The sequence below is a fragment of the Rutilus rutilus genome (genome assembly GCF_951802725.1).
Source record: "Rutilus rutilus genome assembly, chromosome: 5".
Taxonomy (NCBI): domain Eukaryota; kingdom Metazoa; phylum Chordata; class Actinopteri; order Cypriniformes; family Leuciscidae; genus Rutilus; species Rutilus rutilus.
Window position 1 is genome coordinate 536089 of NC_140213.1, and position 14576 is coordinate 550664.

Here is a 14576-nt window from a genome sequence, read left to right on the forward strand (position 1 = left end):
TGCAATATCTCCTGTGGGGACAGTGCTTATTCTGCAGTGTTCACTAGTGTGAAGTGTGAAGTGTTAGTGTGTGTACGGCCTATTTGGTGTGAAGTGTCTCTTGCAGTGTTGGAGTATGTGTATGTGAACAGTATCTATTTATTAGACTTTATTCACTGTAGCCTATGTATTATGAGACTTTATACACTGTGACTTTTTTTTTTTATTGTAGAATTTCGCCCACTGTTACCTACGGGGAACATCTGCTTGCTCTGATTGCCAACCAGTATATTATTGTCTAGTGTTTAATAAGTTATATGTTTGAGTACATCAGTCCCATTTCTGTTCCTTCATTGGACATAACCAAGCGTGCCGCACAAGCCCTGAAAAGTGAAGGCAAAACGTCTCGATCGCCCCCCGGTGGCTGGTCCTAGTATAGGTCATAAGCCCCGCCTCCCCATGTTATTCAACGGGACGTGAGACCAACTAAACAATTAAATTACACTTCAAATATCTTTTTTCCAAAGGTGGTTTCTTTCATTTGCTGTCGTTTTTATCACGCTGATGTAAATTCAAGTGTCTGTTTCAAAAATAAGTTGGTTTTTAGTTAGTTACGTGATTTCGTGGCTTTACTTCCTGCTCACGACTGCGCGGGTCTGGTCCCGAGATCGCTACTGCGCGGGTCTGGTCCCGAGATCGCTACTGCGCGGGTCTGGTCCCGAGATCGCTACTGCGCGGGTCTGGTCCTGAGATCGCTACTGCGCGGGTCTGGTCCTGAGATCGCTACTGCGCGGGTCTGGTCCCGAGATCGCTACTGCGCGGGTCTGGTCCTGAGATCGCTACTGCGCGGGTCTGGTCCCGAGATCGCTACTGCGCGGGTCTGGTCCCGAGATCGCTACTGCGCGGGTCTGGTCCTGAGATCGCTACTGCGCGGGTCTGGTCCTGAGATCGCTACTGCGCGGGTCTGGTCCCGAGATCGCTACTGCGCGGGTCTGGTCCTGAGATCGCTACTGCGCGGGTCTGGTCCCGAGATCGCTACTGCGCGGGTCTGGTCCCGAGATCGCTACTGCGCGGGTCTGGTCCCGAGATCGCTACTGCGCGGGTCTGGTCCCGAGATCGCTACTGCGCGGGTCTGGTCCCGAGATCGCTACTGCGCGGGTCTGGTCCCGAGATCGCTACTGCGCGGGTCTGGTCCCGAGATCGCTACTGCGCAGGTCTGGTCCCGAGATCGCTACTGCGCAGGTCTGGTCCCGAGATCGCTACTGCGCAGGTCTGGTCCCGAGATCGCTACTGCGCAGGTCTGGTCCCGAGATCGCTACTGCGCAGGTCTGGTCCCGAGATCGCTACTGCGCAGGTCTGGTCCCGAGATCGCTACTGCGCAGGTCTGGTCCCGAGATCGCTACTGCGCAGGTCTGGTCCCGAGATCGCTACTGCGCCGGTCTGGTCCCGAGATCGCTACTGCGCGGGTCTGGTCCCGAGATCGCTACTGCGCGGGTCTGGTCCCGAGATCGCTACTGCGCAGACTCAAGTTACAATATGTCAGCGCCATATCAGGACTCTGGCGGCTTCAGTTCTCATCAATGGAAGAGAGCGAAGGGGCGTCGTCCATCTTTTTGTACAGTCTATGGACATAACCTGCCTAGATAGCTTGATGGGGAGCGCTGTTTGGTTTTTCTAGCTTAGTCTAGCTTAGGTATTCAAACTGTGCGCTTGAGTGCGCCCCCTGGGGGTCACATACATAAAGCGGAAAATCCCAAACTGTATTTTTTTCCACCAGCCAATTGAAGAAAACAAGCTACGTGAAAAATGCTGTGAAACACACAGACCCTGTTTTGCTGGAAATATATGTGTGTAAATGTATTTGATTAGAAAGATAAATGAAACACTGAATTATAATGTTTAGCTGGTGTTGATTTGCTCTCGCTGTTTCCGGTTCAGTGCCGAAGTGAGTGTCGTCTGTGAATATATATTGCTGCAATCACTGCAGAGACTATCGCATTCGCAGCCTGAAGATGATTTAAGATAAAATATTCTCATGTCCACATGGGGGATGATGATGTTTACTGCTTAAGCTGCAATTTATGTCATGGGCTCATTTTAATGACGGCCTTGGCTCTCCTGTGAGTCTTTAACTCCTGTGATTACAGCCGGGTTCAGAACCGCACACTACTGTACTGCTCTTATCATTCCTGCCTTAGAAAGATATGGTAAAAATAGCAAGAAATGCTAGTATGCTGTTCTGAATTCAGCTACAGTCTCTGGCTTTCTTTATTTCCCTCACACAGAATGAGGAAGAATTAAAGAGATTGGACCAGAAAATACATTTTGGACTTTTCCAGTGGATAATGTTTTCTTTCTTTCTTTGTTTCCATGCAACAAAACACAGAAAATATCTTTACAAGACATAATAGAGATGTTTTTGTTACATCTTGGTTGAAGCAGAGGAGGAAGCAGGATCCACGTGCAGTAGTCTTTCATTAAATAAACTCAAAACTTCACACATACAAGCACAAACTCAGGAATGAGACTCGGGAACAGAACAACCACCATGGTGCAACAATATACAAGAACTGACCAAGACTGAACTAAACACAGGGCTTAAATACACAGACAGACAAGCTAAACAAGATAACAAAGGGGCGTGGTTAATCAGAAACACCTGGGGAGACTTATCAACATAACGGGGAACTGCTGAACACGGGACAAGACAGAGGAACACAGACATGAATCATTACAGTTTTATTAAGATAAACACATTCATACGTCAAGGATGCTTTTGTGTATGGTAATTTCACCAAATGTTAGCCACTGAATACAATATTCTGAGTAATTACATTATTAATAGTTAGTCAAGAAAGATACTGGTAAAATACCATTAACTATCAGTATAATTTGGGCTTGTTATATTTCAATGCAGTTTAAAAAAAAAAAAGGTACCTAAACCCTAAACCAACTTTTTTTAGTTAATGATCTGTAAGAATAGAGCTTTATTAGTGCTGTTCGTTGATTCGAGTAACTTTTTTGACATTTGGGTATAAAGTGTTTTAATTCTACAATATATGGTGTAAAAACGTCTGAGTGCTGCCCTCTTCAGGTTGAACGGTGGCTACTGCAGTTGGATTTTCCTATTGGATGTTTGCGGTACTGCGTGACGTAAGCAGGTTCCACCTCACCACGCCCTTGGTACGAGCTAGCGTAGATTTATCTGTATTCAGTACAGTGGTCAGTAGGTGTAGTAGAGTGTACGTAGGTGTAGTGTTGCTGGTTGCAACAGCACCGCTGGACTGCATAGCTTTCCAGCAGACTTGGAAATGAGGCACCAGTGGTTGCATGCACTTGGCCTGGAAGACCGTGAGTTCCCGCCTAGAGCTCAAGTGTGCAACCTGCATTTTACGCGGGATTGCTTCTCCAACGCAATAGAGGTGGAAATGGGCTTCTCCACACAGCTCGCGCTGAAAAGCGACGCAGTGCCAAACGCTGCTCCTCCTGCATGGACTCCACCACCGCAGCGGCGTCTTGATGTGAGTGATCATATATATAATCACAATTTATGTTTAGGCTAAAGTTAATCCTCTGGGGTCGACAAACGCGCCAGCGCATTTTGCTGGATTTTTTCACATAGCGGCAAAATATGAATATGCCTATAGAGAGCGCGCGCTATTGACATCAACTCGATTAAACTCATCAGATGCATGTACTTTACATCGTCTTGCAACCCTGTGAGTCACTCTCCATTTTAGAGTCTGACAGCGGGTCTCAGGTGCACGCCCTCCCCCTGCTCAGCCCCGCCCTCAGTTCATCCCCTCTATCTCCGCTGGGGTCTGCCCATCCGGGCCGGATCCAGATCAGATGGTGGACCTGCGCCTAGACACGACCACAACAAGTTGCTAATATCTTTGATAGTAAAACTACAAAAGTAGTCCTATTTCTATTCTCTCCCATATAAACATGCTCTCTCTTCTGCTTGTGTTTCTACAGTTCTTCATTCTGTTGCTCCTGATATTATTGTTGGAGATTCTGTTCATGATTCTGTTCTTCGCATATCAAGATCAGGTACGTGCGAAATGGATCTGTCTTTTTACCCTATTTATTATTTCATATTATTTCACTGATTGTGATTGGTTAATAGCGGCATTCAGCTCTCACGTTTAATTATAATGACACTACACTGTATAATAAGCCGTTGTCTCAGTGATTTCCAGTTTCATGAGTCTCGTTTCACTCCACACTCAAATCATAACATAATTTACACACAAATCAAAATTTCATGACCATGCATTTATTGATGTAGCCATTCCGTAAGTGCCATAATGTCTTTATCATGTTTATTATTTATAATGTCAGTCTTGATCCTAAAATAAACACATATTATAAGTGAGGGTTAAAACTCTGAGGGAACCTTCATCTTAAAGATTAGAAGTATTTGAAAAAGAGTCTTTACCTTCAGCAAGTCCCTCAGGAACAGCACTGAGAGCGGTGCAAGCAAGCGAGTTATTAACTGTGTTAGTATCATCTTCAGCCATGGATATGAATGATATGATATATGCATTATAATGAATATTGCAGCACTGCAGGACCTCAAGGCTGAGCTCAACACAAAGCTCATGAGATCAATGAAGAACAGCTACAGAGGATCAGATCTAAGGACACATGAGGACTTCTTTCTCAGTGTAAAATAATCAAACTGTCTTCACTCTCTCTGTCTGTGAGAGAATGTTTGCCATTGGTTTTCTTGGCCTCTTCAAAGCACATATGGCAGCGCAGTGTGATGATGGGCATTCTCCAAAGACTCTTCCAATGATAGCAGCGTATTTACACTGGCTCTGTGTCAGATCATCATTCTGTCTGCTCTTCCTCCAACACAGAGGGAAAACACACCATTAACTCACCCTTCATCGGGATAAACGGCTTTGTTATTTCGGTGAAAATTTGCATCATGAAGCTAATAAAATTATTACAACATACTGATGACAAAAATACCATGTAAAGAAACAATACACTTTTCATCAGTGTTTTAAAATATTAACTACAAAATGACACAAATGCACTAAGTTACGTGCTAGTCAATGTGTGGAAGTGCTGTTTGTGAGATCTTTCCGTAACTAAAACACGGACAATGAATAAGCGTAGCATAAGGAACTGATAAAATGGCGCTACTTTGATGTCAACGAAGACCACAGGTGCTATTGAACAGCTTGGGCTGTGAAACACCAGATTCATATTCAGAAGAAAGCATATTTAGTGATAATAACACGAGTCTTCATCACCAACAACAGTCACACAGTGACCTTTAGGGGTGAACTAATATGAAAATGATATTAAATCACGTTTGTGTATCTACTTGTCCAGCCTAATGACTTAAACAAAAGAAACATATGATATCATTGTTATGAGACTTTATTACTGATTTGATACGGTAATTAAAATGTAAACTTGACAGATAGTTTTGGAGATTTGGGTTTATCGTGTTTATGAACATAACTGGCACAGAAACAGCAGGTGGAGGTGTTCACATCAGGGGCGTGGCCTCAGTGGAAAAACAAATATGATTCATAATTCAACCATAATGTTGCTTTTTAATTCTAAGTGTTAAAAGGTTTGTTGTTTAGGTTTGGAGTCAGGGTTTGGTTTAGTGATTATAAATGAGCTTTACTGGATAATAACGGTGAGTGTGTACAGTATGTGTGGACGGTCCTCTTTAAACTCCAGTTAGAGACTGACACACACATCAGCCGAATCCGCAGGTCTAAAGGGAGCGATTACATTGATAAACTGGCAATATAAGGCTGAAATTGTGTTATTCTGTACATACTTTTTCTTCCAGTCCACTCAGATGATTAGAAATGACTTCCTTGACCTCTTTCTGCTTCTTCCTCTCTACCGCTATTTATTATTTATGATTTATTACTGTATTACATCTATCAGGAAGGCTGTATGAAGGGCATCGAGCCAGCAGCCGGTGTCGGATCACAGGGAATAATGGAGCCGCTACAGAAGAGAAGGCGTTCGAAAGCCTGCCGTAACGCTCATTTCATGCACATTTACGTTTCACATGACATCTCCTCATGCTTACACACTAATCCTGTCTGGAGGATTGCAGGGAAACCCAATCCTTTGAGGACAGCTTTTATTGGCAGGTTTTAACAGTATAGATCGCTGTCTTTCTCCTGTTTCCTCGTTGAATAATTAATCGATGACGGTCTGAATGGCCGACTGATGACGGAAGTACAAATCCTCTGAAGTAAAAGCTGCAAAACCTTCATTAGTAACTCATGCTCCTTATGACAGTAGACTAATATTCCTCACCCAACTTCATGTACTCAGCGAAGAATAGTTAAGATGTTTATTTGCGATCAATTAGATTTCATATGCGTTTACTGTCTTTATGTTTACGGCTTCTGTCAAGGAAGCATGTTTAATATGCGTATGTGCCGACACTACTGCAAACTAAGTGCTGTAAAAGGTTTTGCCTGAATAAAGTAGTTTTTATTGGATATTATTAAAGTTGTAGTTCTGACTCTAACATAAAATATGCAGCTGTGTGTTGATCAGCGCCACCAACGCCTACAGTCACTAAAGTAGATTATTTGGTGGGAGAATTTATTATCATTAAGAAATGATAGTTCTTTTTATAGACCTGACTTTTGCTTGTGGTGAAACCACTGAAACTCTTGTCATCTGCTGGTTTATTGCTTTGTTTTATAGATTATGACGTAGTTTCAGATGGTAGCATAATGAGAATAAAGTCGTAACATTTTTTGGGAATAAAATCTAAATTCTAAGATGAAAGTCATAAAGTCGTACGGAAAGCCGCACTGAACCGATACAGGGTTAAAGCAGCAGTGAATCTGAGGCCTTCCTTCCTGATCTAACCCGTGTTTCAGCGTTTCATTATAAAATAGCCATAATGGGAATATTGGTACAAAAAGATTCAACCTTCTCCCAACCATAACCGCACATAAATGATGCATAAAACATCTAAATGTTCTTTTAGGCAAACTAGTCTGATAACACTAAACAGATTTACCTGCCGATATTTTAATTGAAAATATGTCCCAATATAAAACCCTGTGAATAAATCGAATGATTTCACTCAATTACTCTATTAGGTTTTAATGAGAATTGAAGATGTCTGAAATGTACATCTAATTCATGGAATTATTAAATAATAACCCCATGAATTACATTAAGTATTACATTTAAAAATAATAATACCAATTGTGTCCACCAGTCCATATTCATTCTTTATATTCCTGGATAGAGGATTAGTTTTCACAGACCGTGCCAGGAGGAACACTCAGCACGCTTAATATGCACATACTGCACAAAATACTCATATACATTTATTAAACACATAAATATTACACAGAAATGGCAAAAACAACAAAACAGTATGAATTAAAAAATTCTGCATTCTATGAATTTAACGCTCTTATAGGCGAGAGTACTGTATCTGTATCTGAGGAAGGCTGAAGCACGAGCTGAGACGGCACTGGTGTTATAGTGTCAATGAGAGACGACAAGTCGGGAGTGGGAAAACCAATTCTTTTTGAGGAAGGTTAGTGATTTTAGGGAGCTTGTTTCTCTTGGGAGAGAGAGCTGACGGGCTCAGTGATACTACGGTACAAGAGAAGCAGGAGTGAGTCCTGAGTTTCCATATGACAAACAGTCTCTGTGAGCAGCGCCCATGGATGTCTGTGATGGGATGATCAAAACTCAATTTATTATCCGAAATAATGCCAAGGTCCCTGAAACTGCCGACAATATCTACTGATGGAGACTGAGCCGTGAGGAGAGTCCAGGATGAGTTCCTTTGTTTCCGTGACGTTGAGGAGGAGAAGACCGTCTGTCCACCACTGGGTGAAATGGGCAGATGTGGTGAGATGCTGAAACTGACTCATCTGAGTATCTGAAGTATTGTGCTGAGGGTTTGGGTGTGTAGAGGACGGGACTGAGCAGTGCTGCCCTCCTCACGGTCTGAGGTCTGTCACTGAGGACATCAGAGATCCAGCGGATGAAGAGACGTGGACATGCTGGAGTTTGGTTATCATGGTGTGGCGTTGAATCGTATTGAAGGCGAAGCTGAAGTCTCATAGCAATGTTGATATTCAGATGAAATAACATAAGAAGTGTAAGTACATATATTGATGAAATGTGTTGAGATGAGATTTTGTAGCATCTATAATCAAGAGAACATTAAGGTGGGGATTTGCACCTTTCTTACAATATATTCAGGTTTGATCAAGGACAGAGATCCTCAAGAACATACAGCAGTTATGGGACGGTAGTTTGAGTTTTCAGAAGTAATGCTGAGGATCTTTACTCTTGGCCAGCAGGAGTGACTTCAGACAAGCACAGCTTTGTTCATTCATTCAGCTCGGTCTCTTTCCCAGCTCATGTTCAGCTCTATGGGCCTCATACATCCAACACCAGCAGAATGAGTTTCTGTGTGAATCATGCATATATCCGTTCGGATGTACACTGTTTCATTGTTTCAACAACAGTTTTTATACTCAAATTAAATTTGCTTGCATTTGATGAATGAAGCTTGTATGTATATACAAATTCATGCATTTGTGCTTCATTTGCATTCAACGTTTTTTTATTTTTTTTATTTGGAGAAATATCCATCATCAATAAAGCACTTCTCTCTAGTCATCATCTATTTGTAAATAATGTGTGATGTTCAAGAAAAGTGAAGATGCTTTAAAAAAATCTGTATTGTAAAAAATCTAAGTTTTCATCAATTATTCTCTATTTGAATTCATTGTACAATGAAAACATATTCTATCTTCTAGAACTCAAAACTTCCTCCACAGTCCAAGATCATTTATTGAAACTAAACTTCAAAAGTCTGTCTGAAAAGAACTGTCCGACGGTTGAATGAACCAGGAGATTTACATTTTTCAGTAACACAACACATATGTATTGTTTAGAAAAGTAGTCACGCTGAGCTAATATGCAGGAGAAACTGTCGAACAGGTATTATTATTCTGAAACAGCAGAAGCTCAAGCAATAAGAGTCAAATGTGGTAAATCTTGAGCTGAAGATCCTCTGAGAATCAGTGCAGAACCGCGGCTTCAGTTCAACAACGCAACAGCAGGTGGCAGTGTAACCTGTGACGTCTCCATTTGTGTATTCCGTTACATTCCTCTCTTAAAATTATTAATTATATTGATTTACTGACACATAGCATCATGACTAGTATTAACTGTAATTTTCAGGGATATAATTGAATGCTCATTGTCTTTAGTGCGTTTAGAAAAACTGACTAATCTGTGCAGGATCTGTGCAACACACTCATTTCACATGTGAAGAGAGTGTTTATACAGGCGGGCTAACGACAAAAAACAAATAAAAAGAATCTTAATCAGAATTTTTGCTTTGAAAAAAAAATCTTAATAATACAATATATTATTAATATCTTGACCTAACAGTTCTGCGTTTGTCATTGAAATCATGTCGTAATTTAGATATATTTTTAAGATTGAAGAATGCAGTTTTACAGATACTAGACACGTGACTTTCAAATGAAAGATTGGTATCAAAGAGCACACACACACACACACACACACACACCCAGGTTCCTAACCGACGACGAAGACTTGACAGAGCAGCCATCAAGTGTTAGACGTTAGAAGTTTTTGGTCCAATAATCAGAATCTCAGTTTTTTCAGAATTAAGTAATAGGAAATGACTAGTCATCCAATTTTTTATATCAGCTATGCATTCCGTTAATTTCGTGAATTGTTTCGTCAGGGTGTGAAGAAATATAGAGCTGAGTATCATCAGCATAACAGTGAAAGCTAATGCCATGCTTCCTAATGATATCTCCTAAGGGTAGCATGTACAGAGTGAACAGCAGCGGTCCTAGTACTGAGCCTTGTGGTACGCCATACTGAGCTTGCAATCGATAAGAGATCTCATTTACTGCTACAAACTGATAACGGTCAGATAAGTTTGATTTGAACCATACCAATGCAATTCCACTAATGCCAATGTAATTTTCGAGTCTATTCAAAAGCATGTTGTGGTCGACGGTATCTAATGCAGCACTAAGATCGAGTAACACTAAGTCCTCTGCACAGACCCCTATGACCAGCTTATGGCTGGCTTCATTAGTTGGGGACACTTAATGTTCAACAATATTATTGATCTGACTGTACTGACGCTGTTGTATGAGAACTGACCTGAACTGAGCTGAATAATGACTGTTTACTATTGTTAATCATTATTTTCCCGTTTATCCCTGTAAAGCTGCTTTGAAACAATCTCTACTGTATAAAGCGCTATCGAAATAAAGGGTGATTTGACTTGTCTTAGCATCCTAAAAAGAGAATATCTCATGGAGTTTATTATTGTGGGAGATAATAATCATTCTTATGAGAATGAATGGCCACATCAATAAGCTGTTCTTGACTGTGTGTTGTAGATTGATCTGTATGCGCAGAGTGACCTGAGAAAGGGGCTCCAGCTGTTCGGGACTGAAGGCAACATCGGTCTGACCAACGCCTGGAGCATCGTCCAAACCGACGTGCGTTCACTTCATCTCTGCACTTATTACTATTTCACAGAGCATTGCAAGATATGGTTATGGTGTGATGATAGTGCCTCTGTGTTGTAGTTTCGCTGCTGTGGAGTGACCAATCACACGGACTGGTTTCACGTGTACAACGCCACGCGTGTGCCGGACTCCTGCTGTCTGGAGTACAGCGATAACTGCGGCCTGGAGAACCCCGGCACCTGGTGGACGGCTGTAAGAAACACCACACACTTCCCATGATCAGTATAACGAGACTGTATGTGAGCAGGAGTTATTCAGTTACGACGACTACAGCGACAGCTTTTGATAAGAGCATAAGCAGGAGTTAAAGACCCAAACAATGATCCGACAAACACTTTTCTTTCCTGCGTTCATTCATTTTCCTAGTGAAGCAGGACAGACCGAAACCTTATATTGTCTGTGTTAGCAGTCATGGCAAGTAAAGCTGAACACGTGTGTGTGTGTGTGTGTGTGTGTGTGTGTGTGAGAGAGAGAGAAACGTTCGGTGTGTGTGAGTAACAGACGGTGTGTGAGAGTAATGGACGGTGTGAGTAATGGACGGTGTGTGTGAATAACGTACGGTGTGTGTGAGTGTGAGTAACGGTCGGTGTGTGTGAGTAACAGACGGTGTGTGAGAGTAATGGACGGTGTGAGTAATGGACGGTGTGTGTGAGTGTGAGTAACGGTCGGTGTGTGTGAGTAACAGACGGTGTGTGAGAGTAATGGACGGTGTGTGTGAGTGTGAGTAACGGTCGGTGTGTGTGAGTAACAGACGGTGTGTGAGAGTAATGGACGGTGTGAGTAATGGACGGTGTGTGTGAGTGTGAGTAACGGTCGGTGTGTGTGAGTAACAGACGGTGTGTGAGAGTAATGGACGGTGTGAGTAATGGACGGTGTGTGTGAGTAATGGACGGTGTGAGTAATGGACGGTGTGTGTGAGTGTGAGTAACGGTCGGTGTGTGTGAGTAACGGACGGTTTATGTGAGTAACGTACGGTGTGTGTGTGAGTAACGTACGGTGTGTGTGTGAGTAAGGGATGGTGTGTGTGAGTGTGAGTAACGGTCGGTGTGTGTGAGTAACAGACGGTGTGTGAGAGTAATGGACGGTGTGAGTAATGGACGGTGTGTGTGAGTGTGAGTAACGGTCGGTGTGTGTGAGTAACAGACGGTGTGTGAGAGTAATGGACAGTGTGAGTAATGGGCGGTGTGTGTGAGTGTGAGTAACGGTCGGTGTGTGTGAGTAACAGACGGTGTGTGAGAGTAATGGACGGTGTGAGTAATGGACGGTGTGTGTGAGTGTGAGTAATGGACGGTGTGTGTGAGTAACAGACGGTGTGAGTAATGGACGGTGTGTGTGAGTGTGAGTAACGGTCGGTGTGTGTGAGTAACAGACGGTGTGTGAGAGTAATGGACGGTGTGAGTAATGGACGGTGTGTGTGAGTGTGAGTAACGGTCGGTGTGTGTGAGTAACAGACGGTGTGTGAGAGTAATGGACAGTGTGAGTAATGGGCGGTGTGTGTGAGTGTGAGTAACGGTCGGTGTGTGTGAGTAACAGACGGTGTGTGAGAGTAATGGACGGTGTGAGTAATGGACGGTGTGTGTGAGTGTGAGTAACGGTCGGTGTGTGTGAGTAACAGACGGTGTGTGAGAGTAATGGACGGTGTGAGTAATGGACGGTGTGTGTGAGTGTGAGTAACGGTCGGTGTGTGTGAGTAACAGACGGTGTGTGAGAGTAATGGACGTTGTGAGTAATGGACGGTGTGTATGAGTGTGAGTAACGGTCGGTGTGTGTGAGTAACAGACGGTGTGTGAGAGTAATGGACGGTGTGAGTAATGGACGGTGTGTGTGAGTAATGGACGGTGTGAGTAATGGACGGTGTGTGTGAGTGTGAGTAACGGTCGGTGTGTGTGAGTAACAGACGGTGTGTGAGAGTAATGGACGGTGTGAGTAAGGGATGGTGTGTGTGAGTGTGAGTAACGGTCGGTGTGTGTGAGTAACAGACGGTGTGTGAGAGTAATGGACGGTGTGAGTAATGGACGGTGTGTGTGAGTGTGAGTAACGGTCGGTGTGTGTGAGTAACAGACGGTGTGTGAGAGTAATGGACGGTGTGAGTAAGGGATGGTGTGTGTGAGTGTGAGTAACGGTCGGTGTGTGTGAGTAACAGACGGTGTGTGAGAGTAATGGACGGTGTGAGTAAGGGATGGTGTGTGTGAGTGTGAGTAACGGTCGGTGTGTGTGAGTAACAGACGGTGTGTGTGTGAGTAAGGGATGGTGTGTGTGAGTGTGAGTAACGGTCGGTGTGTGTGAGTAACAGACGGTGTGTGAGAGTAATGGACGGTGTGAGTAATGGACGGTGTGTGTGAGTGTGAGTAACGGTCGGTGTGTGTGAGTAACAGACGGTGTGTGAGAGTAATGGACGGTGTGAGTAATGGACGGTGTGTGTGAGTAATGGACGGTGTGAGTAATGGACGGTGTGTGTGAGTGTGAGTAACGGTCGGTGTGTGTGAGTAACGGACGGTTTATGTGAGTAACGTACGGTGTGTGTGTGAGTAACGTACGGTGTGTGTGTGAGTAAGGGATGGTGTGTGTGAGTGTGAGTAACGGTCGGTGTGTGTGAGTAACAGACGGTGTGTGTGAGTAATGGACGGTGTGAGTAATGGACGGTGTGTGTGAGTGTGAGTAACGGTCGGTGTGTGTGAGTAACAGACGGTGTGTGTGAGTAATGGACGGTGTGAGTAATGGACGGTGTGTGTGAGTGTGAGTAACGGTCGGTGTGTGTGAGTAACAGACGGTGTGTGAGAGTAATGGACGGTGTGAGTAATGGACGGTGTGTGTGAGTAATGGACGGTGTGAGTAATGGACGGTGTGTGTGAGTGTGAGTAACGGTCGGTGTGTGTGAGTAACGGACGGTTTATGTGAGTAACGTACGGTGTGTGTGTGAGTAACGTACGGTGTGTGTGTGAGTAAGGGATGGTGTGTGTGAGTGTGAGTAACGGTCGGTGTGTGTGAGTAACAGACGGTGTGTGAGAGTAATGGACGGTGTGAGTAATGGACGGTGTGTGTGAGTGTGAGTAACGGTCGGTGTGTGTGAGTAACAGACGGTGTGTGAGAGTAATGGACGGTGTGAGTAATGGGCGGTGTGTGTGAGTGTGAGTAACGGTCGGTGTGTGTGAGTAACAGACGGTGTGTGAGAGTAATGGACGGTGTGAGTAATGGACGGTGTGTGTGAGTGTGAGTAACGGTCGGTGTGTGTGAGTAACAGACGGTGTGTGAGAGTAATGGACGGTGTGAGTAATGGACGGTGTGTGTGAGTGTGAGTAACGGTCGGTGTGTGTGAGTAACAGACGGTGTGTGAGAGTAATGGACGGTGTGAGTAATGGACGGTGTGAGTAATGGACGGTGTGTGTGAGTGTGAGTAACGGTCGGTGTGTGTGAGTAACAGACGGTGTGTGAGAGTAATGGACGGTGTGAGTAATGGACGGTGTGTGTGAGTGTGAGTAACGGTCGGTGTGTGAGAGTAATGGACGGTGTGAGTAAGGGATGGTGTGTGTGAGTGTGAGTAACGGTCGGTGTGTGTGAGTAACAGACGGTGTGTGAGAGTAATGGACGGTGTGAGTAATGGACGGTGTGTGTGAGTGTGAGTAACGGTCGGTGTGTGTGAGTAACAGACGGTGTGTGAGAGTAATGGACGGTGTGAGTAATGGACGGTGTGTGTGAGTGTGAGTAACGGTCGGTGTGTGTGAGTAACAGACGGTGTGTGAGAGTAATGGACGGTGTGAGTAATGGACGGTGTGTGTGAGTAATGGACGGTGTGAGTAATGGACGGTGTGTGTGAGTGTGAGTAACGGTCGGTGTGTGTGAGTAACGGACGGTTTATGTGAGTAACGTACGGTGTGTGTGTGAGTAAGGGATGGTGTGTGTGAGTGTGAGTAACGGTCGGTGTGTGTGAGTAACGGACGGTTTATGTGAGTAACGTACGGTGTGTGTGTGAGTAAGGGATGGTGTGTGTGAGTGTGAGTAACGGACTCTGTGTGTGAGTAACGGATAGTGTGT

At 44.0% G+C, this 14576-nt stretch overlaps 1 protein-coding gene across 6 annotated transcripts in view; it reads left to right on the top strand.

The window, feature by feature from the left end:
- Positions 1–14576, top strand: part of tspan4a (tetraspanin 4a) — a 37611-nt gene that overhangs the window by 21092 nt on the left and 1943 nt on the right. For all 6 annotated transcript variants that reach the window (XM_084408631.1, XM_084408627.1, XM_084408630.1 and 3 more), the window contains 3 exons: positions 3958–4032; positions 10413–10514; positions 10605–10736. In XM_084408631.1, the coding sequence (XP_084264757.1) occupies positions 3958–4032; positions 10413–10514; positions 10605–10736 (309 nt within the window). The remainder of the gene's footprint in view (positions 1–3957; positions 4033–10412; positions 10515–10604; positions 10737–14576) is intronic.